At 49.0% G+C, this 24,399-nt stretch overlaps 1 protein-coding gene across 2 annotated transcripts; it reads right to left on the reverse strand.

Moving 5' to 3' along the window:
* Positions 1-1,693: 1,693 nt before the first annotated feature.
* On the reverse strand, positions 1,694-4,445 carry LOC123395824 (sugar transport protein 7-like). 2 transcript variants are annotated; one of them, XM_045090860.1, is made up of 3 exons: positions 4,157-4,445; positions 3,094-3,410; positions 1,694-3,004 (listed from the first exon to the last, which is right to left on the reverse strand). In XM_045090860.1, the coding sequence occupies exons 1-3, from the start codon at positions 4,296-4,298 to the stop codon at positions 1,850-1,852; spliced, it is 1,614 nt and encodes a 537-aa protein (XP_044946795.1). In that variant the 5' UTR covers positions 4,299-4,445; the 3' UTR covers positions 1,694-1,849. The 2 variants fall into 2 exon arrangements, with proteins under 2 accessions (XP_044946795.1, XP_044946796.1); XM_045090861.1 differs by lacking the exon at positions 4,157-4,445 and having other exon boundaries at positions 3,089-3,174.
* Positions 4,446-24,399: the final 19,954 nt, after the last annotated feature.

A 24,399-nucleotide genomic window follows, 5' to 3' on the forward strand; every position in this document is an offset into this window, starting at 1 on the left:
CAACCGTGTTATATGCGCTTCTGCTTAGTGATCTACAAGGGTATGTGGATCCAATCTCTCCTCTCGTAGATGGTCATCACCATGGATAGATCTTGTGTGCGCGTACGAAAATTATTGTTTCCCATGCGAAGTTCCCCAACAGTGGCATCATGATCTAGGTCTATGCGTAGATGACATCTCGAGTAGAACACAAAGGAGTTTGTGGGCGTTGATATTCAGATTGCTTCACTCCTTAGTATTTTTCTTGATTCGGCGGTATTGTTGGATGAAGCAGCCTGGACTAGCCTTACTTGTACGCTTACGAGAGACTGTTTCCAAAGACTGACATGCAACTTGTTGCATAAATATGGCTGGCGGGTGTCTGTTTCTCCTACTCTAGTTGAATCGGATTTGACAGATGCGGTCCTTAGAGAAGGTTAAATAGCACCTTTGATATCACCCTTGTGGTTTTGCGTAGGTAAGAATCGTTCTTTCTAGATACCCATAGCAGCCACGTAAAACATGCAACAACAAATTAGAGGACGTCTAACTTGTTTTTGCAGGGTATAATGTGATATGATATGGCCAAAGACATGATATTATATATTTGATGTAAGAGATGATCATGTTGTAATAGTTAAATATCGACTTGCTGTCGATGCTACGGCAACCGGCAAGAGCCATAGTGTTGTCTTTAATTATTTTGCGTTTGGTGATGCTTTACTTTATCGCTAAGAGGTAGCAATAGTAGTACAAGCATAGTTGGCGCGACAACCTCAATGGCAGCACGATGATGGAGATCATGATGTTGCGCCGGTGACGATGGAGATCATGTCGGTGCTTTGCCAATGGAGATCAAAAGCACAAGATCATGACCATATCATGTCACTTATGATTTGCATGTTGTGTTGTAAATTTAGCGCGGCTACTCAAGCTATATCGTCGCGCCGTATTTTATAGCATCTGCTGGAACAAACATCCTTTCATGTTTAAAAAACTATTTCAATGCCGAGATCCGCTCCGATGACGTTCGAGACCGCCCATGAGGCCTCCCGCACGTACACGCGGTGGCTTGGCGCCTCCAGCGTCCTTGGGCGCAGATGAATTTTCAGGACGTTTTCACGTGACAGCAAACACATGATGTCACGCCTCCCCGCGTGTGGTCACCGAGCAGGACCGCTGCGCCCAGCGCAATCGGGAGTGCCGCCTCTTGATCTACGAGAGGGACGAGGCCACCATGGCGGAGTGGTGTGCGCCACCCGGAGAACGTCGTCACTGAGAACGGAATCTGGGCGAGTGGGAGGGAGGCACGGGCCGCGCAACGCCAGGAAAAGCGTAGGCACAAGGAACTGACGATTTCTCAGACGGGGAACCCGGACACAACCAGGGACTCGAACAATGAACGGACGGAGGACGTGATGTTATCGTCGACGGACTACAACAGCGAGAAGGAGGAGGAGGTGGAGTAGTAGTCTAGATGTACTAATTGAATTTAAATTTGTATGTAGTTTGTATCCGAATTTTAATGTTTGCTGATGAACTAGTTGAAGTTTTATTGTTTGCTTTTTTGTATGTTTGGAAGTGTGCCATGTAATATGTTGTTTGTGTTGGACGTGTGTGCTGTAAATTTAGCGCGTCTATTTGAACTATAGCGTCACGTCGTATTTTACAGCGTCTGCGGGAGTAAGCATCCTTCTGATTTTTTTTTTTAAAGTATTTCAGAGTTGTATATTTTTTTAAACATGCCGCGCTAGCGCGTGTCTGATGTAGATGCTCTTAGCACACTAGGAAAATAACAAACTATTAACCACGCATCTCGATCGCATGCTATCCAAGCGTACGACGCGTGTATCTGCTTCGATCAACACATTCATTGTTCATCGACAATGATCTTCACTTGTGATTTGTGGATGCTGCAATCAGCCGCAACAGCGCTATCCCCACGGTCGTCACCGGGTCCCCAGCCGTCCTCGAGCGGCATCGTCGGCATTGCCGGCATGATGTTCTTCCAGAACCTATGCTTGCTCCACAGCAGCACCATCTCCTCGATGGGCACCCCCTTGGTCTCCGGCAGGAAGACATAGACGAAGGCGGTCATGATGGCAATCCAGCCGGCGAAGAAGATGAAGATGGCGTACTTGAAGACGCAGAGCAGCGACAGGAACGCCTGTGCGATGACGAAGGTGAAGAAGAGGTTGACGGCCACCGTGATGCTCTGCCCCGCCGACCGCGTCTCCAGCGGAAAGATCTCGCTCGGCACCGTCCACCCTAGCGGACCCCACGACCACCCAAACGCCAGCATGAAGAGGCAGATCACGAACACCACCGCGACCGAGCAGCCCCGCGATAGATGCTTGTCTGAGCCGAACTTTACCCCCAGTATCGCCGCCACGATCAGCTGGCAAACGATCATCTGGATGCCGCCGCTGATGAGGAGCTTCCTCCTGCCGAGGCGGTCGACGGTGGCGATGGAAATGAGGGTCGAGAACAAAAGCACGGCGCCGGTGAGCATAGACGAGTAGAGGGACCAGCTGGCCCCAAAACCCATGCTTTGGAACAGCACCGGCGCGTAGAACAGGATGGAGTTGATGCCCGTCAGGATCTGAAACGCCGGCATGCACACGGCCATCACCAGCTGCGGACGGTTGCGCCGCTCCAGGATGTTCCGGAACGGGTGCTTGATTGTGTTTGCCAGTTCACTCGCCTCCGTCATGTCTGTGAACTCGGCGTCGACGTCCGTGGTGCCGCGGATCAGCTCCAGCACGCGCCGGCCCTCCTCGACGTGCCCGCGCTCGATGAGGCTGTTCGGTGTCTCCGGCAGGAGCAGCCCGCCTACAGTCATCAGCAACGCTGGCGCCGCCACGAGGCCGAGCGAGAGGCGCCACCCCCACGGCTTGATTTTCTGCGTTCCGTAGTTGATCATGTTCGCCGAGAAGATGCCAAGCGTCGTCGCGAGCTGGAACATCATGTTCAGCCCGCCGCGGAGGTGCGCCGGTGCCATCTCCGACAAGTACAGCGGCACAGCCTATATATGATGGCAGCAATAACTATGTAAGTGGCAATTCTTCAAGCACATGCAATCGACCACACTCCGTATGTGTGAACTCACCATACCTGATTGCCGAAACCGATGCCGACGCCAAGCATGACGCGGCCGAGGATCAACGTCGTGAGGTTCGCAGCGGCAGCGTTGAGGGCTGCGCCGATGAGGAAGCTGATGCCCCCGCAGATAATGCTGGCGCGGCGCCCGTAGTTCCTTGTCACGGGAGCGGCCGCAAGTGTAGAGACTTGGCCGGAGAGGTAGAGGATGGAGGTGAAGGCGGAGAGGGCTTGGTTATCGTACTTACAGTAGTTGTTAAGAGTCACCAAGTTCTTCCGCCGGAACACTGCCGGGAAGAACCTCTCGAGGAACGGGTCCATGGTGTTCACTCCTGTTACAATATATATGGGCAACAAGTGAGACACGGAATAACATCAACACGTTAAAAAGGAACAAAACTAAGTTGTTTTGTAGCTCAAATCATTTGTCTGATGGATCTCGTATATGAATATATCTGGGGTTTTCACCTTAATCACCCACTCCCAAAATCTACAGGGCAGAGAAACTACAGCTCCGCCATTTTAACCAGCAGCTCCGTCAACTCCGCTTCTGAAATTGTTGAGCCGAGCGATACCGAACAGCGCCTTAGCGTATGCATGGAAATAACCTCGTCATACACATGCTCTCTTCACATCATGTGCCGTGCCTCGTGTCTACAGCGCGTCTATGGTGACTTACATGTACATAACTTGTGATGTTAATTGACATCACAATTGTGTAGAACTCGCGCTTAAAAATATGGCTTGATGTTCATGAAATAATCATACAATTATGAAGTGTTCGGGACTGAAATCGAAGTTTCAGGTCCGGCACTGCAGCGTGTTACGTGATGCCCGTCCTAGTTGTCTAAAAGAATGAGTTGTGAATGTCTTTTACTGCCTCAAAACACTGTCCTGTCTCCCATAGGAGGTCTCTCCATATGTTTGAAGCTTTCGGCCTCTTTGCTCACGGCACGGCAGAGAAGCAGCCACACTCGTACAACCGAACCCCAAGTGACTCAGCCGAGACTATAAAAAAAGGAATGGACGACATGATATCGATTGTTCATGCACCCAGCTATGGTGGGTGCGTACGTACCGGAGATCCCGATGTCGTAGCCGAAGATGGAACCCCCGACGGCGGCGACGATGCAGGCCATGGCGACGGCGAACGTCATGTGGCCCTTGTACTGCGCCGCCCTCTCCTTCTTCACTCCCAGCGGAGCCATGCTGCCAGCCATATCTCCTGCTCCTCTCCTCTCGTCTCGTCTCCTGCTCCTCTCCTGGAATTGCAGTCAAGCTAGGGTTGTACCTATGTTAAGCCCAAGGAACAAGAGCTCTCTCTCCCTCCCTCTCTCTCTATACACATAGCAGCATAAGTGAAGCGCGCGCTAGCTTTTGTAGCTCCACATAGGGGAGCGACGGCAGTGGCGGGGGCGAGTGACATCGCCATCACATCAGGTGTTTGCGACACGCACGACGCCGACATGGCCTCCTCGCCAGCTCGCGCCGGTCGATCAGTGATCGCGCCATCGCGGCACCGAGCGGGAGCGTGTGCACGTGGCGCCGCTCTATGAGCGCCTCGCGTCGACGCACATTGCCACCCGGGGTTTTTCTTTTCTCTTTCGATGAATATAAGGAGCCCCACAGGGCCCCGCTTTTCATTACGAAATTGAGTGGCTCGTACACCCGTAACTACAGGCCAAAATAATTTCCCTCCATATATAAAGCGACCAGGGGCGGCAAGAACGCTAATAAAGCAAGACCAAAGCAATGGGAGAAAACGGAAAGTGTGGGTGAATTAGGATGCTGAATGGTTGCTGTCAACATTTGACATGCCAATTGTTGACAAGTCTGAAAAATAGGCTGCCAAGTGTTTTTGGTCAACCTCTAAGACATTGTCAACTTCGGCAACTTTTGATTTTATCAAATGTTGCCTTGTCAAATACTCCCTCCGTCCGAAAATACTTGTTACGGGAATGGTTGTATCTAGATGTATTTTGGTTTAAGATATACTTCCTCCGTCCCAAAATTCTTGTCTTAACTTTGTCTAGAAATGGACGTATCTAAGTACTAAATTTGACTAGATACATTCGTATCTAAACAAATATCAGACAAGAATTTTGGGACAGGGGAGTATTTATTTTTATCAATTTGTGCGACAAGTAATTCCGGACGGAGAGAGATTAGAGCATCTCCAGCCGTTCGCCCCCCCCCCCCCCCCGGGCGTGAAATAGCACGGTCTGGGGGCGCGCCGGCGAAAAAATCGCCCTGGGGGTTCCCAGTCACACCCCTCAAAGGTCGCCCGAATTGTTTTTCCAAAAAATAAAAAATAAACTCGGTCCAAATTCGGCCAAAACCGAGTAAAATTCGAAGGAAATTCATAGTTTGCATTAAAATTTGTAAAAAAAGTGAAATAAAAGCATAATTAAACATAACAAAACTAAACTAAACTACATCGCCGCCGCGTGCCGCTACCACCCGCCGCCGCCGCCTTCTACATGTCGAGGAGCTTGTAGAAATTGGTGTAGTCGCCGTCATCGTCATCGATGTTCTCGCCCGCTCCGCCACCGTCCTTGCTGCACCCCTGCCCTGGGTCGCCATGGTGCACGGGGTTCGAAGGCCCCGGTGCCTCCTCGTCGCTATCGTCGAGAATGACGACGCCGCCCTTCTCGCGACCGGGTGACGGGCGGCGATCTCCTCGCCGGCGCGGTGCTGGCGCTCCATCTCCTTCGGAAAAGGTTTCCCCCCGCTTTGTACTACAAAGCAAACCGAACCTCCGAGACGTAATCTTCCCGCGCCCATTTGAGGGCGGTCTCGGCGGCGGCGGCCATGGCCAGGTGCTCCTACTTGACGGGGAGGAGTCCAGGCTCCATCTTTGACTAGACGAGGCGTGAGGAAGCGTCGGGCTCATTGATGACGATGTGGGCGCTGCGTGTTTGTCGCCCCAACGACGTTTCCTGCGGCTCCGGCTTCACGGGGAGGAATGCCGGTGACCCGGAGGAACGGGAGCGACAGACGGACGACGAGGATGACGCCATCTCCATCTTCCTCGGCGTCCAGGAGCTGCCGCGGTGGTGGGAGAAGGCGGGTGGCGGTGGATACTCGTATCTCGGCGAGTTGCCGCCCTCGATGTGCTCGAAGAAGACGGCCTCCAAGGTGCGGCCAGGGATGCCCCACCATTGGCGGCGCCCCTCGAAGTTGTGGCGGCCGCGGGGTTCAACCCCGTTGGTGGCGGTGAGCTGGTCGGCGTGACGCGATCAAAGTACGCCGTCCACAGCGCGTTGCTGTCAAGGCGTACCACGGCAGGTTGTGCGAACTCTCCGGCAGCCCTGACCGGATGCGCGCGATTTCCGCCCGCCGGTCAGCTCTAGTGGGCGGTGATGGCACCGGGACGGGCGCTCAGCCTCCAGGACCCCGGCACCCGCATGTCTGGTGGTGCTGGGTAGTCCACCTCGTAGAGAAGGCGGGCCTCGTCCTCGTGGAAGTGACTACGGCCGAAGCCATTGGCGGCCGCTCCATCACCGGGGAAGCGTTCAGCCATCTTTTTGGGGAGAAAGAGGGACACAAGGCGACGGTGATGGAAAAGGAGAGGAGAGAGCGTCGGCGAGAGAGGTGTGTGGCCACTGGCGGGGAGAGGCCGCCTTATATAGCCGCGGGCGGACGGGCACGCGGAGCGCCGCCATGTGAACTCGTGGCAGGAACCGACGGGACGTGCGTTGCCGGGACGCGTGTCATCGCGCCTTCCCTGCGCCGCTCGTGAATCAATTGAAGGCTGATCAGCAGCGCAACCTTCAACATTGATTCTCGCAGGAAACGAGGCGATGAGGACGACGATCGCGCGCCCAATCGCTGACTCAGCGGGCCTAGAGTTTTTTCTCGCCAAATTTTTTTCTGTCGGTGCCCCCGGGCGACTCCCAGTCCGCTCGGTTCGGCCTCGGACCGTCGGGGCCAATTTTGGCTCCTGTGGGCGTGACTCGGATGTTGTTTCCCCGTCGGTGAAAAAAATGGACGGGGGGGGGGCCTGTTGGAGACGCCGCTGGAGATGCTCTTAGAGTATCGAACCAATCAACCTCTAGTTGTTCCAGAGCCTTCGGTTGTTTCCCCCTTCAACCATATTCGGGAATTTTCATGCTTTGGGCCATCCTTCGCGACTTTTCTCTTCTTGAGAAGGCGGAGGATGGTATCACTTAGAAGCACACCAACTGTTGACAAGTCTGAAAAATAGGCTGCCAAATGTTTTTTGTCAACCTCTAAGACATTGTCAACTTCGGCAACTTTTCATTTTATCAAATGTTGCCTTGTCAAATACTCCCTCCGTCCGAAAATACTTGTTACAGGAATGGTTGTATCTACATGTATTTTGGTTTAAGATATATTTATTTTTATTAATTTGTGCGATAATTAATTCTGGACGAAGAGAGTATTAGAGCATCTCCATCCGTTCGGCCCCGAGGGGCGTAAAATAGCGCGGTCGTGGGGCGTGCCGGTGAAAAAATCGCCCTGGGGGACTCGGGTTCCCAATCACCCCCCCCCCCCCAAAGGTCGTCCGAATTATTTTTCAAAAAAAAAATTTAAACTCGGTCCAAATTTGGCCAAAACCGAGTCAAACTCGAAGGAAATTCATGGTTTGCATTAAAATTTATACAAAAAGTGAACTAGAAGCATAATTAAACATAGCAAAACAAAACCAAACTACATCGCCGCCGCGTGCTGCTGCCGCCCGACGCCTTCGTCTTCTACATGCCGAGGAGCTTGTAGAAATTGGTATAGTCACCGCCATCGTCGTCACTATTGTCGCCCGCTCCGCGGCAGTCCTTGCTGCACCCCTACCCTGGGTCGCCGTGGCGCACGGGGTTCGAAGGCCCCGGCGCCTCCTCGTCACTGTCGTCGAGGATGACGATGCCACCCTCCTCGTGGTCGGGTGACGGGCGGCGATCTCCTCTAGGGCCCGGTGCTGGCGCTCCATCTCCTCCGAGACGTAGTCGTCCCATGCCCATTTGAGGGCAGTCTCGTCCACGGCGGCCATGGCCAGGTGCTCCTACTTGACGGGGAGGAGTCTCGGCTCCGTCTTCGGCTTGACGAGGCAGGAGGAAGCACCGGGATCATTGATGACGATGTCGGCGATGCGTGTGTGCCGCCCAAACGGCGTCTCCTGTGGCTCCGGCTTGAAGGGGAGGAATGTCGGCGACCCAGAGGAGCCGGAGCAGGAGTTGGACGACGAGGATGATGTCGTCTCCATCCGCCTCGGTGTCCAGGAGCTGCCGCGGCGACGGGATAAGGCGGGTGGCGGTGGATACTCGTACCTCGGCGGGATGCCGCCCTCAATGTGCTCGAGGACGGCCTCCAAGGTGCGGCCGGGGATGCCCCATCATTGGCGGCGCCCCTCGGAGTTGTGGTGGCCGCGGGGTTCGACCCTGTTGGCGGCGGCGAGCTGGTCGGCGTGACGGCGATCGAAGTACGTCGTCCACGGCGCGTTGCTGTCGGGGCCGTACCTCGGTAGGTTGCGCGAGCTCTCCGGTAGCACCAACCAGATGCGCCCGATCTCCGCCCACCGGTCAGCTCTAGTGGGTGGTGGTGGCACCGGGACTCCGCCAGCGCTTATCCTCCAGGACCCCGGCACCCGCATGTCCGGCGGTGCTAGGTCGTCCGCCTCATAGAGAAGGCGGGCCTCGTCCTCGTGGAGGTGACGGCGGCCGAAGCCACTGGTGGCCGCTTCATCGTCGGGGAAGTGTTCGGCCATATTTTTGGGGAGAAAGATGGAGAAAAGGCGCCGGTGACGAAGAAGGAGAGGAGAGAGCATCGCCGAGAGAGGTGTGTGGCCACCGACGGGGAGAGGGCGCCTTATATAGCCTAGGGCAGGCACGCGGAGCATCGTCGTGTGAGCTCGTGGCAGGAACTGAAGGGACATGCGTTGCTGGGACACACGTCGTCGCGCCTTCACTACGTCGCCCGTGAATCAATGGAAGGCTGACCGACGGCGCAGCCTTCGACATAGATTCCCGCGGGTAACGAGGCGATGAGGGCCACGACAGCGCACCCAGTCGCTGACTCAATGGGCCCAATGTTTTTGCGTGCCAAAAAAGTTTTCGTCGGCGCCCCCGAGGGACACCCAACGCGCTGGGTTCGACATGGGACCGCCGGGGCCAATTTTGGCCTGAGTCGGCGAAAAAAAGGCTCCTCTGGGTGCGACTGGTCGTTTTTTTCCCGCCAGCGAAAAAATGACCAGGGGGGCTATTGGGGCGCGGCTCGAGATGCTCTTAGAGTATCGAACCAATCAACCTCTAGTTGTTCCACAGCCTCCGGTTGTTTCCTCCTTCAACCATTTTCGGGAATTTGTCATGCTTTAGACCATCCTTCGCGACTTTGCTTTTCTTGAGAAGGAGGAAGATGGCATAACTTGGAAGCACACCAATAGCGGAATCTAATCGACAAAGTCTGCTACAGGGTTCAGTTCCTTGGCATCGTTCTCTCCCTCATGGAGCGGGTTGTTTGGAAGGTTTGGGCTCCTTCGAAATTCAAGTTTTTTGCTTGATTTGCCACCCAAAACGGGATTGGACTGCCACCAGGTTGGCTGAGCATGGATGGCCCAACTGCGATCTATGTCTGCTATGCAAGCAAGTTCAAGGATCGGTGGATCACCTTTTTTCAAGTGCCGCTTTACGCTAAGCATTTTTGGAATGATCAAAATGTGCCTTCAGTTGGTCCACATTGATACTTTCACATGGCACTTGTTACAATCCACCAAGTTGTGGTGGATTGGTTTATCTGGCGAGACAACTCCCAACCGCAAGGCCATGGCATCCCTAACAATGCTCATCTCTTGGAAAAATTGGAACAAACACACGAGTCTTTTTGGGCACAAAAGCACCCCTCCTCTGATTTTCCTCCAAAACATCAAGGTTGAGGCATGTAGGATTGAAAGTATGTCTAGAGGGGGGTGATTATACTACTTGATCGAATTAAAAACTTCAATTATTTTCCAATTTTATTGGTAGGCAAGTTTTGGTGATTTTATCAAGTCTAACACACCCTACACATGCAATTTTACGAGTTGTGCAGCGAAAACATTGGAAGTGAATGTAAAGAAGGGATTGGAGAGATCAAACGCAATGAAGACACAGAGATTTTTGACATGGTTCTGATAGGTGGTGTTATCGTACGTCTAGATTGATGGAGACTTCAACCCACAGATGGTAACGGTTGCGCGAGTCACGGAGGGATCCACCCATGAAGGGTCCACGAAGAAGCAACAATGTCTATGCCACTCGCGAGTCACGGAGTGATCAACCCATGAAGGATCCACCCATGGCTTACGTCCATGAAGTACTAACCTCACTCGGGGTTGATCATCGAGAAGTAGGCGATCCCTTGCCCGTACAAACTTGTGTTGGAAATATGCCCTAGAGGCAATAATAAAATAGTTATTATTATATTTCCTATTTCAAGATAATTGTTTATTATCCATGCTATAATTGTATTGAATGGAAACATAAATGCATGTGTGGATATATAGACAAAACAACAGCGCCAGAAATTGGCACGTTGATGGAGACTTGTCTTGCGTTGGTTTTTCCCTTGAAGAGGAAAAGGTGATGCAGCACAGGAGCAGTAAGTATTTCCCTCAGTTTGGGAACCAAGGTATCAATCCAGTAGGAGAATCTTGTCAAGTCCAGAGTACCTGCGCAAACACAAAAGAGCTTGCACCCAACGCTATAAAGGGTTATCAATCCCTTCAAGATTGATCGCAAAGTGAGATCTAAAGGCGGAAAGTGCAACGAAGTAAAAGAGTAAGACTGAAAATATGGTGTGAAGTAGACCCGGGGGCCATAGTGTTCACTAGAGGCTTCTCTCAAAATAGCAAATATTACGGTGGGTGAACAAATTACTGTCGAGCAATAGATAGAACCGCGCAAAGTCATGAAGATATCTAAGGCAATGATCATACATATAGGCATCACGCCCGAGACAAGTAGACCGATACTTTCTGCATCTACTACTATTACTCCACACGTCGACCGCTATCCAGCATGCATCTAGTGTATTGAGTTCATGACGAACAGAGTATCGCCTTAAGCAAGATGACATGATGTAAAGGGACAAACTCAAACCAATGATGAAAACCCCATCTTTTTACCCTTGATGGCAACAACACGATGCGTGCCTCGCTACCCCTTCTGTCACTGGGTGAGGTCACCGCACGGTATGAACCCAAAACCAAGCACTTCTCCCATTGCAAGAATCATAGATCAAGTTGGCCAAACAAAACCCACAACTCGAAGAGAATTACAAGGATATGAAATCATGCATATAAGAGATCAGAAGAAACCCAAATAAGATTCATAGATAATCTGATCATAAATCCACAATTCATCGGATCTCGACAAACACACCGCAAAAGAAAATTACATCAGATAGATCTCCATGAAGATCATGGAGAACTTTGTATTGAAGATCTAAGAGAGAGAAGAAGTCATCTAGCTACTAGCTATGGACCCGTAGGTCTATGGTGAACTACTCACGCATCATCGGAGAGGTCATGGTGTACATGAAGAGGCACTCCGTATCCAAATGCCCCCTCCAGCAGGGCACCAGAACATGCCCCAGATGGGATCTTGCGGAGACAGAAGTTTGCAGCGGCGGAAAAGTACTTTCGATGATCTCCTGATTTTTTCTGGAATTTTTGGGAATATATGTTGGGGAACGTCGCATGGGAAACAAAAAATTTCCTACGCGCACGAAGACCTATCATGGTGATGTCCATCTACGAGAGGGGATGCGTGATCTACGTACCCTTGTAGACCGTACAGCAGAAGCGTTAGTGAACGCGGTTGATGTAGTGGAACGTCCTCACGTCCCTCGATCCACCCCGCGAACCGTCCCGTGATCAGTCCCACGATCTAGTGCCGAACGGATGGCACCTCCGCGTTCAGCACACGTACAGCTCGACGATGATCTCGGCCTTCTTGATCCAGCAAGAGAGACGGAGAGGTAGAAGAGTTCTCCGGTAGCGTGACAAATGAGGTCATCCTATATATCAATCTTCGTTTCCGAACCATTCCGGAAACCCTCGTGACGTCCGTGATCTCATCCGGGACTCCGAACAACATTCGGTAACCAACCATATAACTCAAATACGCATAAAACAACGTCGAACCTTAAGTGTGCAGACCCTGCGGGTTCGAGAACTATCTAGCCATGACCCGAGAGACTCCTCGGTCCATATCCAATAGCGGGACCTGGATGCCCATATTGGATCCTACATATTCTACGAAGATCTTATCGTTTGAACCTCAGTGCCAAGGATTCATATAATCCCGTATGTCATTCCCTTTGTCCTTCGGTATGTTACTTGCCCGAGATTCGATCGTCAGTATCCGCATACCTATTTCAATCTCGTTTACCGGCAAGTCTCTTTACTCGTTCCGTAATACAAGATCCCGCAACTTACACTAAGTCACATTGCTTGCAAGGCTTGTGTGTGATGTTGTATTACCGAGTGGGCCCCGAGATACCTCTTCGTCACACGGAGTGACAAGTCCCAGTCTCGATCCATACTAACTCAACGAACACCTTCGGAGATACCTGTAGAGCATCTTTATAGTCACCCAGTTACGTTGCGACGTTTGATACACACAAAGTATTCCTCCGGTGTTAGTGAGTTATATGATCTCATGGTCATAGGAACAAATACTTGACACGCAGAAAACAGTAGCAACAAAATGACACAATCAACATGCTACGTCTATTAGTTTGGGTCTAGTCCATCACGTGATTCTCCTAATGACGTGATCCAGTTATCAAGCAACAACACCTTGTTCATAATCAGAAGACACTGACTATCTTTGATTAACTGGCTAGCCAACTAGAGGCTTGCTAGGGACAGTGTTTTGTCTATGTATCCACACATGTAAATGAGTCTTCATTCAATACAATTATAGCATGGATAATAAACGATTATCTTGATACAGGAATTATAATAATAACTATATTTATTATTGCCTCTAGGGCATAATTCCAACAGTCTCCCACTTGCGCTAGAGTCAATAATCTAGCCCTCACATCATCATGCGAATTACATTGTAATAAATCTAACACCCATACAGTTCTGGTGTTGATCATGCTTTGCCCGTGGAAGAGGTTTAGTCAGCGGGTCTGCTACATTCAGATCCGTGTGCACTTTGCATATATTTACGTCCACCCCTTCTACGTAGTCATGGATGAGGTTGAAGCGTCGTGTGATGTGTCTGGACTTCTTGTGAAACCGTGGTTCCTTTGCTAAGGCAATGGCACCCGTGTTGTCGCAGAACAAGGTTATTGGATTCAGTGCGCTTGGCACTACTCCAAGATCCGTCATGAATTGCTTCATCCAGACACCCTCCTTAGCCGCCTCCGAGGCAGCCATGTACTCCGCTTCACATGTAGAATCTGCTACGACGCTTTGCTTGGAACTGCACCAGCTTACCGCACCCCCATTAAGAATAAATACGTATCCGGTTTGCGACTTAGAGTCATCCGGATCTGTGTCAAAGCTTGCATCGACGTAACCTTGTACGGCTAGCTCTCCGTCACCTCCATACACGAGAAACATCACCTTAGTACTTTTTAGGTACTTCAGGATATTCTTGACCGCCGTCCAGTGATCCACTCCTGGATTACTCTGGAACCTATCTGCCATACTTATGGCCAGGCTAACGTCCGGTCTAGTGCACAGCATTGCATACATGATAGAACCTATGGCTGAAGCATAGGGGACGGTGCGCATATGCTCTCTATCCTCATCAGTTGCTGGGCACTGAGTCTTACTCAATCTCGTACCTTGTAAAACTGGCAAGAACCCTTTCTTGGACTGTTCCATTTTGAACCTCTTCAAAACTTTATCAAGGTATGTGCTTTGTGAAAGTCCTATCAGGCGTTTTGATCTATCCCTGTAGATCTTAATGCCTAGAATGTAAGCAGCTTCTCCTAGGTCCTTCATAGAGAAACTTTTATTCAAGTAATCCTTTATGCTCTCCAAAAACTCTACGTTGTTTCCAATCAGCAATATGTCATCCACATATAATATTAGAAACGCCACAGAGCTCCCACTCACTTTCTTGTAAATACAAGATTCTCCAACCACTTGTATAAACCCAAAAGCTTTGATCACCTCATCAAAGCGTTTGTTCCAACTCCGAGATGCTTGCACCAGTCCATAAATGGATCACTGGAGCTTGCACACCTTGTTAGCATTCTTAGGATCGACAAAACCTTCGGGTTGCATCATATACAACTCTTCCTTAAGGAAACCGTTAAGGAACGCCGTTTTGACATCCATCTGCCAGATTTCATAATCGAAAAATGCAGCTATTGCTAACATGATTCTGACGGACTTAAGCATCGCTACGGGTGAGAATGTCTCATCGTAGTCAACTCCTTGAACTTGTGAAAAACCCTTTGCCACAAGTCGAGCTTTATAAACAGTCACATTGCCGTCAGCGTCCGTCTTCCTCTTAAAGATCCATTTGTTCTGAATAGCCTTGCGGCCCTCAGGCAGTACTTCCAAAGTCCATACTTTATTCTCATACATGGATCCTATCTCGGACTTCATGGCTTCTTCATAATTTGCAGGTTCATTGTTGTCCAACAACATGATTGATAAGACGGGATTACCGTACCACTCTGGAGCAGCACGTGGTCTCATCGACCTGCGTGGTTCGACAGAAACTTAAACCGGAGTTTCATGATCATCATCATTAACTTCCTCCTCAACCGGCGTCGCAACGACAGAGGTTTCCCCTTGCCCTGGGCCACCATCCAGAGGGATGAGAGGTTCGACAACCTCGTCAAGTTCTATCTTCCTCCCACTCAATTCTCTCGAGAGAAACTCCTTCTCGAGAAAAGCTCCGTTTTTAGCAACAAACACTTTGCCCTCGGATTTGAGATAGAAGGTGTACCCAACTGTCTCTTTTGGGTAACCTATGAAGATGCACTTTTCCGCTTTGGGTTCCAGCTTTTGAGGCTCAAGCTTTTTGACATAAGCATCACATCCCCAAACTTTAAGAAACGACAACTTTGGCCTTTTGCCATACCATAGTTCGTATGGTGTCGTCTCAACAGATTTTGATGGTGCCGTGTTTAAAGTGAATGCAGCTGTTTCTAATGCATAACCCCAAAACTATAACGGCCAATCGGTAAGAGACATCATAGATCGCACCATCTCTAATAAAGTACGATTACGACGTTCGGACACACCATTACGCTGTGGTGTTCCAGGCGGTGTCAACTGTGAAACAATTCCACATTGTCTTAAGTGAGCACCAAACTCGAAACTCAGATATTCACCCCCACAATAAGACCGTAGGAACTTGATCTTCTTGTTACGATAATTTTCAACTTCACTCTGAAATTGCTTGAACTTTTCAAATATTTCAGACTTGTGCTTCATTAAGTAGACATAACCATATCTACTCAAATCGTCAGTGAAGGTGAGAAAATAACGATATCCGCCGCGTGCCTCTACGCGCATCGGACCACACACATCGGTATGTATGATTTCCAACAAGTCACTTGCACGCTCCATTGTTCCGGAGAACGGAGTTTTAGTCATCTTGCCCATGAGGCATGGTTCGCACGTGTCAAGTGAATCAAAGTCAAGTGACTCCAAAAGTCCATCGGCATGGAGTTTCTTCATGCGCTTTACACCAATATGACCTAAGCGGCAGTGCCAGAAAAATATGGCGCTATCATTGTTTACTCTAACTCTTTTGGTCTCAATGTTATGTATGTGTGTATCGCTATCAAGATGCAATATGAACAATCCTCTCACATTGGGTGCATGACCATAAAAGATGTTACTCATAGAAATAGAACAACCATTATTCTCTGACTTAAAAGAGTAACCGTCTCGCAATAAACAAGATCCAGATATAATGTTCATGCTCAACGCAGGCACTAAATAACAATGATTCAAGTTCATAACTAATCCTGATGGTAACTGAAGTGAAACTGTGCCGACGACGATTGCATCAACCTTGGAACCATTTCCTACGCGCATCGTCACTTCATCTTTCGCCAGTCTTCGTCTATTCCGCAGTTCCTGTTTCGAGTTGCAAATATGAGCAACAGAACCGGTATCGAATACCCAGGCACTACTACAAGAGCCGGTTAAGTACACATCAATAACATGTATATCGAATATACCTGATTTTTCTTTGGCCGCCTTCTTATCAGCCAAATACTTGGGGCAATTGCGCTTCCAGTGACCCATACCCTTGCAATACTAACACTCTGTTTCAGGCTTAGGTCCAGCTTTGGGTTTCTTCATTGGATTGGCAACAGGCTTGCCGCTCTTCTTTGATTTACCCTTCTTGCCTTTGCCGTTTCTCTTGAAACTAGTGGTCTTATTCACCATCAACACTTGATGTTCTTTACGGAGTTCAGACTCTGCGACTTTCAGCATCGCAAACAACTCGCCGGGTGACTTGTTCATCCCTTGCATGTTGTAGTTCAACACAAAGCCTTTATAGCTTGGCGGTAGTGATTGAAGGATTCTATCAGTGATAGCCTCTTGCGGGAGTTCAATCCCCAGCTCAGCTAGACGGTTTGAGTACCCAGACATTTTGAGCACATGTTCACTGACAGACGAGTTCTCCTCCATCTTGCAAGCATAGAATCTATCAGAGGTCTCATACCTCTCGATCCGGGCGTTCTTCTGAAAGATAAACTTCAACTCCTGGAACATCTCAAATGCTCCATGACGCTCAAAGCATCGTTGAAGTCCCGTATCTAAGCCATATAAGACTGCACATTGAACTACTGAGTAGTCCTCCTTACGTGCTAACCAAGCGTTCTTAACATCCTGATCAGCCGTAGCGGGTGGTTCATCTCCTAGCGCAGCATTAAGGACATAATCCTTCTTCCCAGCTTGTAAGATTAGCTTAAGATTACGAGCCCAGTCTACAAAGTTGCTTCCATCATATTTCAACTTAGCTTTCTCTAGGAACGTATTAAAATTCAGGGTGACTGTCGCGTGAGCCATGATCTACAACACAAATATATTCAAAGTGGACTTAGACTATGTTCAAGATAATTAGAGTTTAACTTAACCAAATTATTCGCTAAACTCCCACTCAAAAAGTACATCTCTCTCGTCATTTGAGTGGTTCATGATCCACTTACACTAGCTCAAGTCCGATCATCACGTGAGTTGAGTATAGTTTCAGTGGTAAGCATCCCTATGCTAATCATATCATCTATATGATTCATGATCGACCTTTCGGTCTCATGTGTTCCGAGGCCATGTCTGCACATGCTAGGCTCATCAAGCTTAACCCGAGTGTTCCGCGTGCGCAACTGTTTTGCACCCGTTGTATGTGAACGTTGAGTCTATCACACCCGATCATCACGTGGTGTCTCGAAACGACGAACTGTAGCAACGGTGCACAGTCGGGGAGAACACAATTTCGTCTTGAAATTTTAGTGAGAGATCACCTCATAATGCTACCGTCGTTCTAAGCAAAATAAGGTGCATCAAAGGATTAACATCACATGCAATTCATAAGTGACATGATATGGCCATCATCATGTGCTCCTTGATCTCCATCACCAAAGCACCGGCACGATCTTCTTGTCACCGGCACCACACCATGATCTCCATCAACGTGTCGCCATCGGGGTTGTCATGCTACTCATGCTATTACTACTAAAGCTACATCCTAGCAAAATACTAAACGCATCTGCAAGCACAAACATTAGTATAAAGACAACCCTATGGCTCCTGCCGGTTGCCGTACCATCGACGTGCAAGTCGATATTATCTATTCCAACATGATCATCTCATACATCCAATATATCACTTCACATCGTTGTCCATATCACATCACAAGCATACCCTGCAAAAACAAGTTAGACGTCCTCTAATTTGTTGTTGCATGTTTTACGTGGTGACCATGGGTATCTAGTAGGATCGCATCTTACTTACGCAAACACCACAACGGATGTCACATCCCTGACACCTTAAGCAAGTTAGTCTTGTGCTCATGTCTTCTTTGCATTTGCATCTAAAAATTCTCCAACAAGAACAAGAAAGTGGTAAAGGAAAAAAAAACTCAAAACCCTAGCCACTACTTTAAATAAGGAAATCTCAAACTAGTTAAAATCAATGAACCCAAAATGGCCTCAAGAAATGTTCAAACTTTCTGATAAATCATGAAAGCAAATGAGCATTGGAGAAAACTATTTTCTTGACACTTTAAGCATTTTAAATAAATGCAAAAGCTACTGGTTTCCAAGTTTTAATTTTGAAATCAGAAACTTTAAATTTTCAAAAATGTTGAAAACTTTGGAAATAGTTGGAAATATTCCAACAAATATTCTAGAGTGCTTAACATAGCTTTTACAATTTATTTGGGAGTTGAAATAAATAGAAAATCGGTGAATTAGCAAAACAGAAACAATAACAGAAAAAAAGGGAAAGGAGTTACCTCTCGCTCACCTGGCCCGGCCCATCTCAGCTCATGTCGTCTTCCTCCCCGCCAGTGGGCAGCACGAGGTGGCCACCGCGTTCTCCGGCGCGGCCACGCACCTGTGCGCCTGCCTGGCCGCCGCCTCGCGCTGGCAAGGCCGGGGATAAGCTCCCCGAGGCCGCCCCTATCCATTCCCAGCGCCAGTTCTCCCCCACCTCTCGGATCTCTCCTCCCCCTTCTGCCGCCATTGGAGCCCGAGCAGAGCTCGAGCTCGTCATCGTTCTAGCCGACCTCCCTTCCTTTTGAGCAGCGCTTTAGCTCCGCCGCAACCCCCTGGAGCTTCCTAGCCACGAGCCCGACGCCCAGATGCAGTGAATCGACGAGCAGCTATCATCTTCTTCCTCGGGTCACCGAAGATCGCCGCCGACGTTCTCCCTCTCCAGGCCGTCCCCGAGCAGACTAGCGCCACCACTGCACTCCCCGTGAGCATGCGGTCATTTCCCCTAAGATCTCCCCGTCGATCCCCTCCTCTAGGCCTAGTTTCACCGGAGCCCGACAAGATCCGCCGCTGCAGCTCATCGCCGTTAGCCCTCCGGTGATCAGCTCGTCCTTCCGAGGGCACCAGCACCTTCAGGCCGTCGCGTAGATGCTATAGGAGCTAAAAGCCGTGCGTAGTTCTCTCTGTATCGATGGCCTCAATGACGCCCGAACCTTGGCCGCCGCCAAGCTCGTCGCCGGCGTCATCTCCGGCGAGATCAGCCCCGGCTAAGTGCAGAAATGGAGCTGCGGGAGATGTGTCGTTCTTCTGGTGCTCTACGCGCATCGTTTGGCCCCCTGTGCGCCGTTCCCGAGCCCCTCCGCCGTGCTGGTGGTCGCCGGAGGCTCCCCGCCGGCGAGGACGACCTCGCCGCCGGTGGAACTCGGCTGGCCTGAGCCACTGACTGGTGGGGCCAGCCTCTGGCAAGATTAAAGATAATAAAAATAAATCAGATAAGTTAATAAGTCACTGACATGTGGGACCAGTAAGTTTAATCAACTAATTAAGTTTAAACTTAATCTAAAATTGACCAGAGAGACTGACCAGTGGGTCCCACTGGTCAGGTTTGACTTTCAATGGCCAGATGGACCTGCTGATGTCATGCTAATGCAATAAAAGTATTTTCCAGTATAAAAATAATTCCAAAAATATTTAAAACTTCAAGAATTCATAGAAATTAATCTTTAACTCCAATGAAAATAATTTATATATGAAAAAGTATAAAAATTCAAGGAATCTGAATATTCTATTTTCATTCATGTTTGAAAAAGTTACAGAACCCAAACATGTAGATTAATGAATAAGTCAATTCTTATAATTACTTTATAAATGGAATATGAAAATTAATTGAATTTCTTTTTGAATGACATGATCACACACTGTCCTAATTACAAATCAGTACCCTAACATGACATCTCATGCATGTTAACATCAAGTTGATCTGAGCATCAGGTCGAATCAATTAAATCGGTATTCGAGAATACCTCGTTTGAATTGATATTTGAATGTGATTCAAATCAACTTCAAACCTAATACATGTTGATTACAATAGTTTATCACCTTGCATTCTCATGCTCATGCATCATCTTGTTTGCATATGATTGCTATTGATTGTTGCCATTCATTTCGGTAGGCTCCGCACCCCCGGATTCCACCGAATATCCGTCTGTCGGATATTGTCCCTCCTCTGAGCAACAAGGCAAGCAACCATTTTTGATCATCCCGATAAATCCCATGTTCTTGCTCCTGCACTTATTTATTGCATTAGGATCAAATGCCTCAACTGCTTTTGCCACGATTAGTTGAACCCACTTCCTTTGCATGACCTAACCTTGTCACAGTAAATAGCCGAACCTTGCAACCTAGCATACATGGTAGTTGCTTGAGCCTTGATGTGCCTTATCCTGCTATGCATGCTATGCTTAGAGTTGTGTATGGTCTGTCATCTGGGAGATGAACAGAATTGTGAGAATGTGTTCGGTAAGGAAAGGTTGTGTGTTGAACCTGATTTGGTAAAGGTACCGGTGAAAGGCTATGTAGGAGTACATGGCGGGTTGTTTCATTGGAACCGTCCATAGGAACTGAGTTCCGTGTATGTAATCCAATACTAGATACTACCACATGTTGGGCCCTGAAATATGACTCCGCTCGGCCTATTAATCGCTTAGTACTCGGTCCAGGAGTTGCAAGTAGTTTCTGGTGTTTATAGTAATGCTGGAGGCCGTGCATGGTGCTGACCTGAGAGGTGGGCCGTGATGCGGTAGGCAGTGGCACGGTGTACCAAGTGGCACCCGCATGGTGGGCATGGGAACCCTGCGCACATCGTTTGAGGCCGTGGCGGAAACCTCGGCCGGACTTCCGTACGGGTTACTCTCAGATAGGCGATAAACCTGGACTAGGTACTAGTGTGGTTAACGGTCGTGGCCGACTCCCTCGCTGGGCTTCCGCTTGAAGGTTGCCGAGGTGCATGACGTGCACATGGCGATAAGTGGCGAGAGCGTGTGTGACGAAGTACACCCCTGCAGGGTTATGATCTATTCGAATAGCCGCGTCCGCGGATATGGACTACTTGGAGACATATGTTGTTCATAGATAACTTCAATGGCTACTCGTAAAATTGTCAAGATAAGCGTGAGTGTCGTGGATGGCATTTCTGTATGGAGACGGAATGATTTCACGATAGTGTATTGTTGTGGTGTTAGTGGACTCGTGTGCGAGAAGTCAAGTTGTCAAAATTATTTAAAAATGTAAGTTGTCTAGCCACGAGTCAAATGCTGGCTTTCCACATGAAACCCCACAATACCTTATTGATACTTTGCATGAGTAGATAGTTATCCTAAAGTCTTGCTGAGTACCTTCGTACTCATGTTTGCTTAATAAATGTTGCAGAGGTTGCTAATGACCCTAATGGAGGGTTCTTCGTAGACATCGACGACGACGAGTAGCTGGTGTCCCAGCTACGATCTGGCCCTACGTTGGGTCTGTAGTATAGTCAGGCCATGTGCCCTCTAGTTGCCCTGTCTGTACTCAGACAGTTTAAACTCTTCCGTTGGCTTGTAACTGAATGACTGCTATTATGGGTCGTGAGACCCTTAATGTGTAATATTATGTGTGTGGCTCTTCCGAGCCTCTTAAATAAAGGTTGTATGTTTATGGTTATGTTGTGATGCCATCGATGTATCTATACTTATCGGTATGCCATGTGTACGTGTGTCGTACTTGATATGTATGGGGTTCGATTACCTAGTCGTGAGCTTTAGTAGCATTCCTTACAAGGAAATGCCCCTTTGTGATCCAACGAGCCTTGGTAGCTCGCTACTGCTCCGGACACATTGGTTGACCGGCATGTGTCCTTCTTAGCTGTTGTGTCTGTCCTCTTTGGGGAAATGTCACGCGATGTAATGGAGTCCTTGTAGCTTGCTACGACTCGTCTACACTCGCTGGTGACCGACACCTGCTTTGTTGGGTCATGTATGCCTGTCCTTGTGCGGTACTGCCACTTTGGTTTATGACTAGACATGTCGATCCGGGTTCTTTGACATTGGAATGCTAGCGACACTATTGCATACGCGAGTCAAAAGACGCAAACGGTCCCGGCTAAGGTAAGGTTGCAGCCGTGGAGTTAACCGTGCGTGAGACCGCAAAGGGATGCGATGTGTTACAGTCTGGATTCCTATGGCTTAGGATCAGGGTCCCGACAATGGAGATATATGAGTTGCTATTTAACCTCATCCAAGGACCTCCTCGGTCAAATCCGATTCAACTGAAGTTGGAGAAACTGACACCCGCTAGTCATCTTTGAGCAACGGAGTTACTCGTAGCGATGAAACCAGTCTCTCGTAAGCGTACGAGTAATGTCGGTCCGAGCCGCTTCGATCCAACAATACCGCGGAATCAAGAAAAGACTAAGGAGGGCAGCAAAACGCACATCACCGCCCACAAAAACTTTTGTGTTCTACTCAAGAAGACAACTACGCATGAACCTAGCTCATGATGCCACTGTTGGGGAACGTGGCATGGGAAACAAAAAATTTCCTACGCGCACGAAGACCTATCATGGTGATGTCCATCTACGAGAGGGGATGTGTGATCTACATACCCTTGTAGACCGTACAGCAGAAGCGTTAGTGAACGCGGTTGATGTAGTGGAACGTCCTCACGTCCCTCGATCCACCCCGCGAACCGTCCCGTGATCAGTCCCACGATCTAGTGCCGAACGGATGGCACCTCCGCGTTCAGCACACGTACAGCTCGACGATGATCTCGGCCTTCTTGATCCAGCAAGAGAGACGGAGAGGTAGAAGAGTTCTCCGGTAGCGTGACAACGCTCCGGAGGTTGGTGATGATCTTGTCTCAGCATGGCTCCGCCCGAGCTCCGCAGAAACGCGATCTAGAGGAAAAACCGTGGAGGTATGTGGTCGGGCTGCCGTGAAAAAGTCGTCTCAAATCAGCCCTAAAACCTCCATATATATAGGGGGAACAGGGGGAGCCTTGCCTTGCGGTCCAAGGACCCCTAAGGGTTTCGGCCGAGCCAAGGGGGGAAGGTCTCCCCTTCCAAACCGAATCCAACTTGGTTTGGAAGGTGGAGTCCTTTTTCCCTTTTCCACCTCCTCCTTTTTTTTCTCTTTGATTTTCTTCCTATGGGGCATAGGGCCTTCTTGGGCTGTCCCACCAGCCCACTAAGGTCTGGTGTGCTACCCCAAGGCCTATGGGCTTCCCCGGTGTGGGTTGCCCCCCCCCCCCCCCGGTGAACTCCCGGAACCCATTCGTCATTCCCGGTACATTCCCGGTAACTCCGAAAACCTTCCGGTAATCAAATGAGGTCATCCTATATATCAATTTTCGTTTCCGGACCATTCCGGAAACCCTCGTGACGTCCGTGATCTCATTCGGGACTCCGAACAACATTCGGTAACCAACCATATAACTCAAATACGCATAAAACAACGTCGAACCTTAAGTGTGCAGACCCTGCGGGTTAGAGAACTATGTAGACATGGCCCGAGAGACTCCTTGGTCAATATCCAATAGAGGGACCTGGATGACCATATTGGATCCTACATATTCTACGAAGATCTTATCGTTTGAACCTCAGTGCCAAGGATTCATATAATCCCGTATGTCATTCCCTTTGTCCTTCGGTATGTTACTTGCCCGAGATTCGATCGTCAGTATCCGCATACCTATTTCAATCTCGTTTACCGGCAAGTCTCTTTACTCATTCCGTAATACAAGATCCCGCAACTTACACTAAGTCACATTGCTTGCAAGGCTTGTGTGTGATGTTGTATTACCGAGTGGGCCCCGAGATACCTCTCCGTCACACGGAGTGACAAATCCCAATCTCGATCCATACTAACTCAACGAACACCTTCGGAAATACCTGTAGAGCATCTTTATAGTCACCCAGTTACGTTGCGACGTTTGATACACACAAAGTATTCCTCCGGTGTTAGTGAGTTATATGATCTCATGGTCATAGGAACAAATACTTGACACGCAGAAAACAGTAGCAACAAAATGACACGATCAACATGCTACGTCTATTAGTTTGGGTCTAGTCCATCACGTGATTCTCCTAATGACGTGATCCAGTTATCAAGCAACAACACCTTGTTCATAATCAGAAGACACTGACTATCTTTGATCAACTGGCTAGCCAACTAGAGGCTTGCTAGGGACAGTGTTTTGTCTATGTATCCACACATGTAAATGAGTCTTCATTCAATACAATTATAGCATGGATAATAAACGATTATCTTGATACAGGAATTATAATAATAACTATATTTATCATTGCCTCTAGGGCATAATTCCAACAACATATAGGCGAGAGACCTAGGGAAGAGGAGGCCCAGG

Source organism: Hordeum vulgare, chromosome 5H, assembly GCF_904849725.1.
Source record: "Hordeum vulgare subsp. vulgare chromosome 5H, MorexV3_pseudomolecules_assembly, whole genome shotgun sequence".
Classification (NCBI taxonomy): Eukaryota; Viridiplantae; Streptophyta; class Magnoliopsida; order Poales; family Poaceae; genus Hordeum; species Hordeum vulgare.

What these genes read in the sequence shown, in the direction of transcription:
- LOC123395824 (XM_045090860.1), bottom strand. Translation starts at nt 4,298, where the DNA reads ATGGCTGGCAGCATGGCTCCGCTGGGAGTGAAGAAGGAGAGGGCGGCG. An exon ending in CTACGACATCGGGATCTCCG is followed by an intron (nt 3,411 to 4,156) that starts GTACGTACGCAC and finishes ATATTGTAACAG; the next exon opens with GAGTGAACACCATGGACCCG. An exon ending in GCATCGGTTTCGGCAATCAG is followed by an intron (nt 3,005 to 3,093) that starts GTATGGTGAGTT and finishes CATCATATATAG; the next exon opens with GCTGTGCCGCTGTACTTGTC.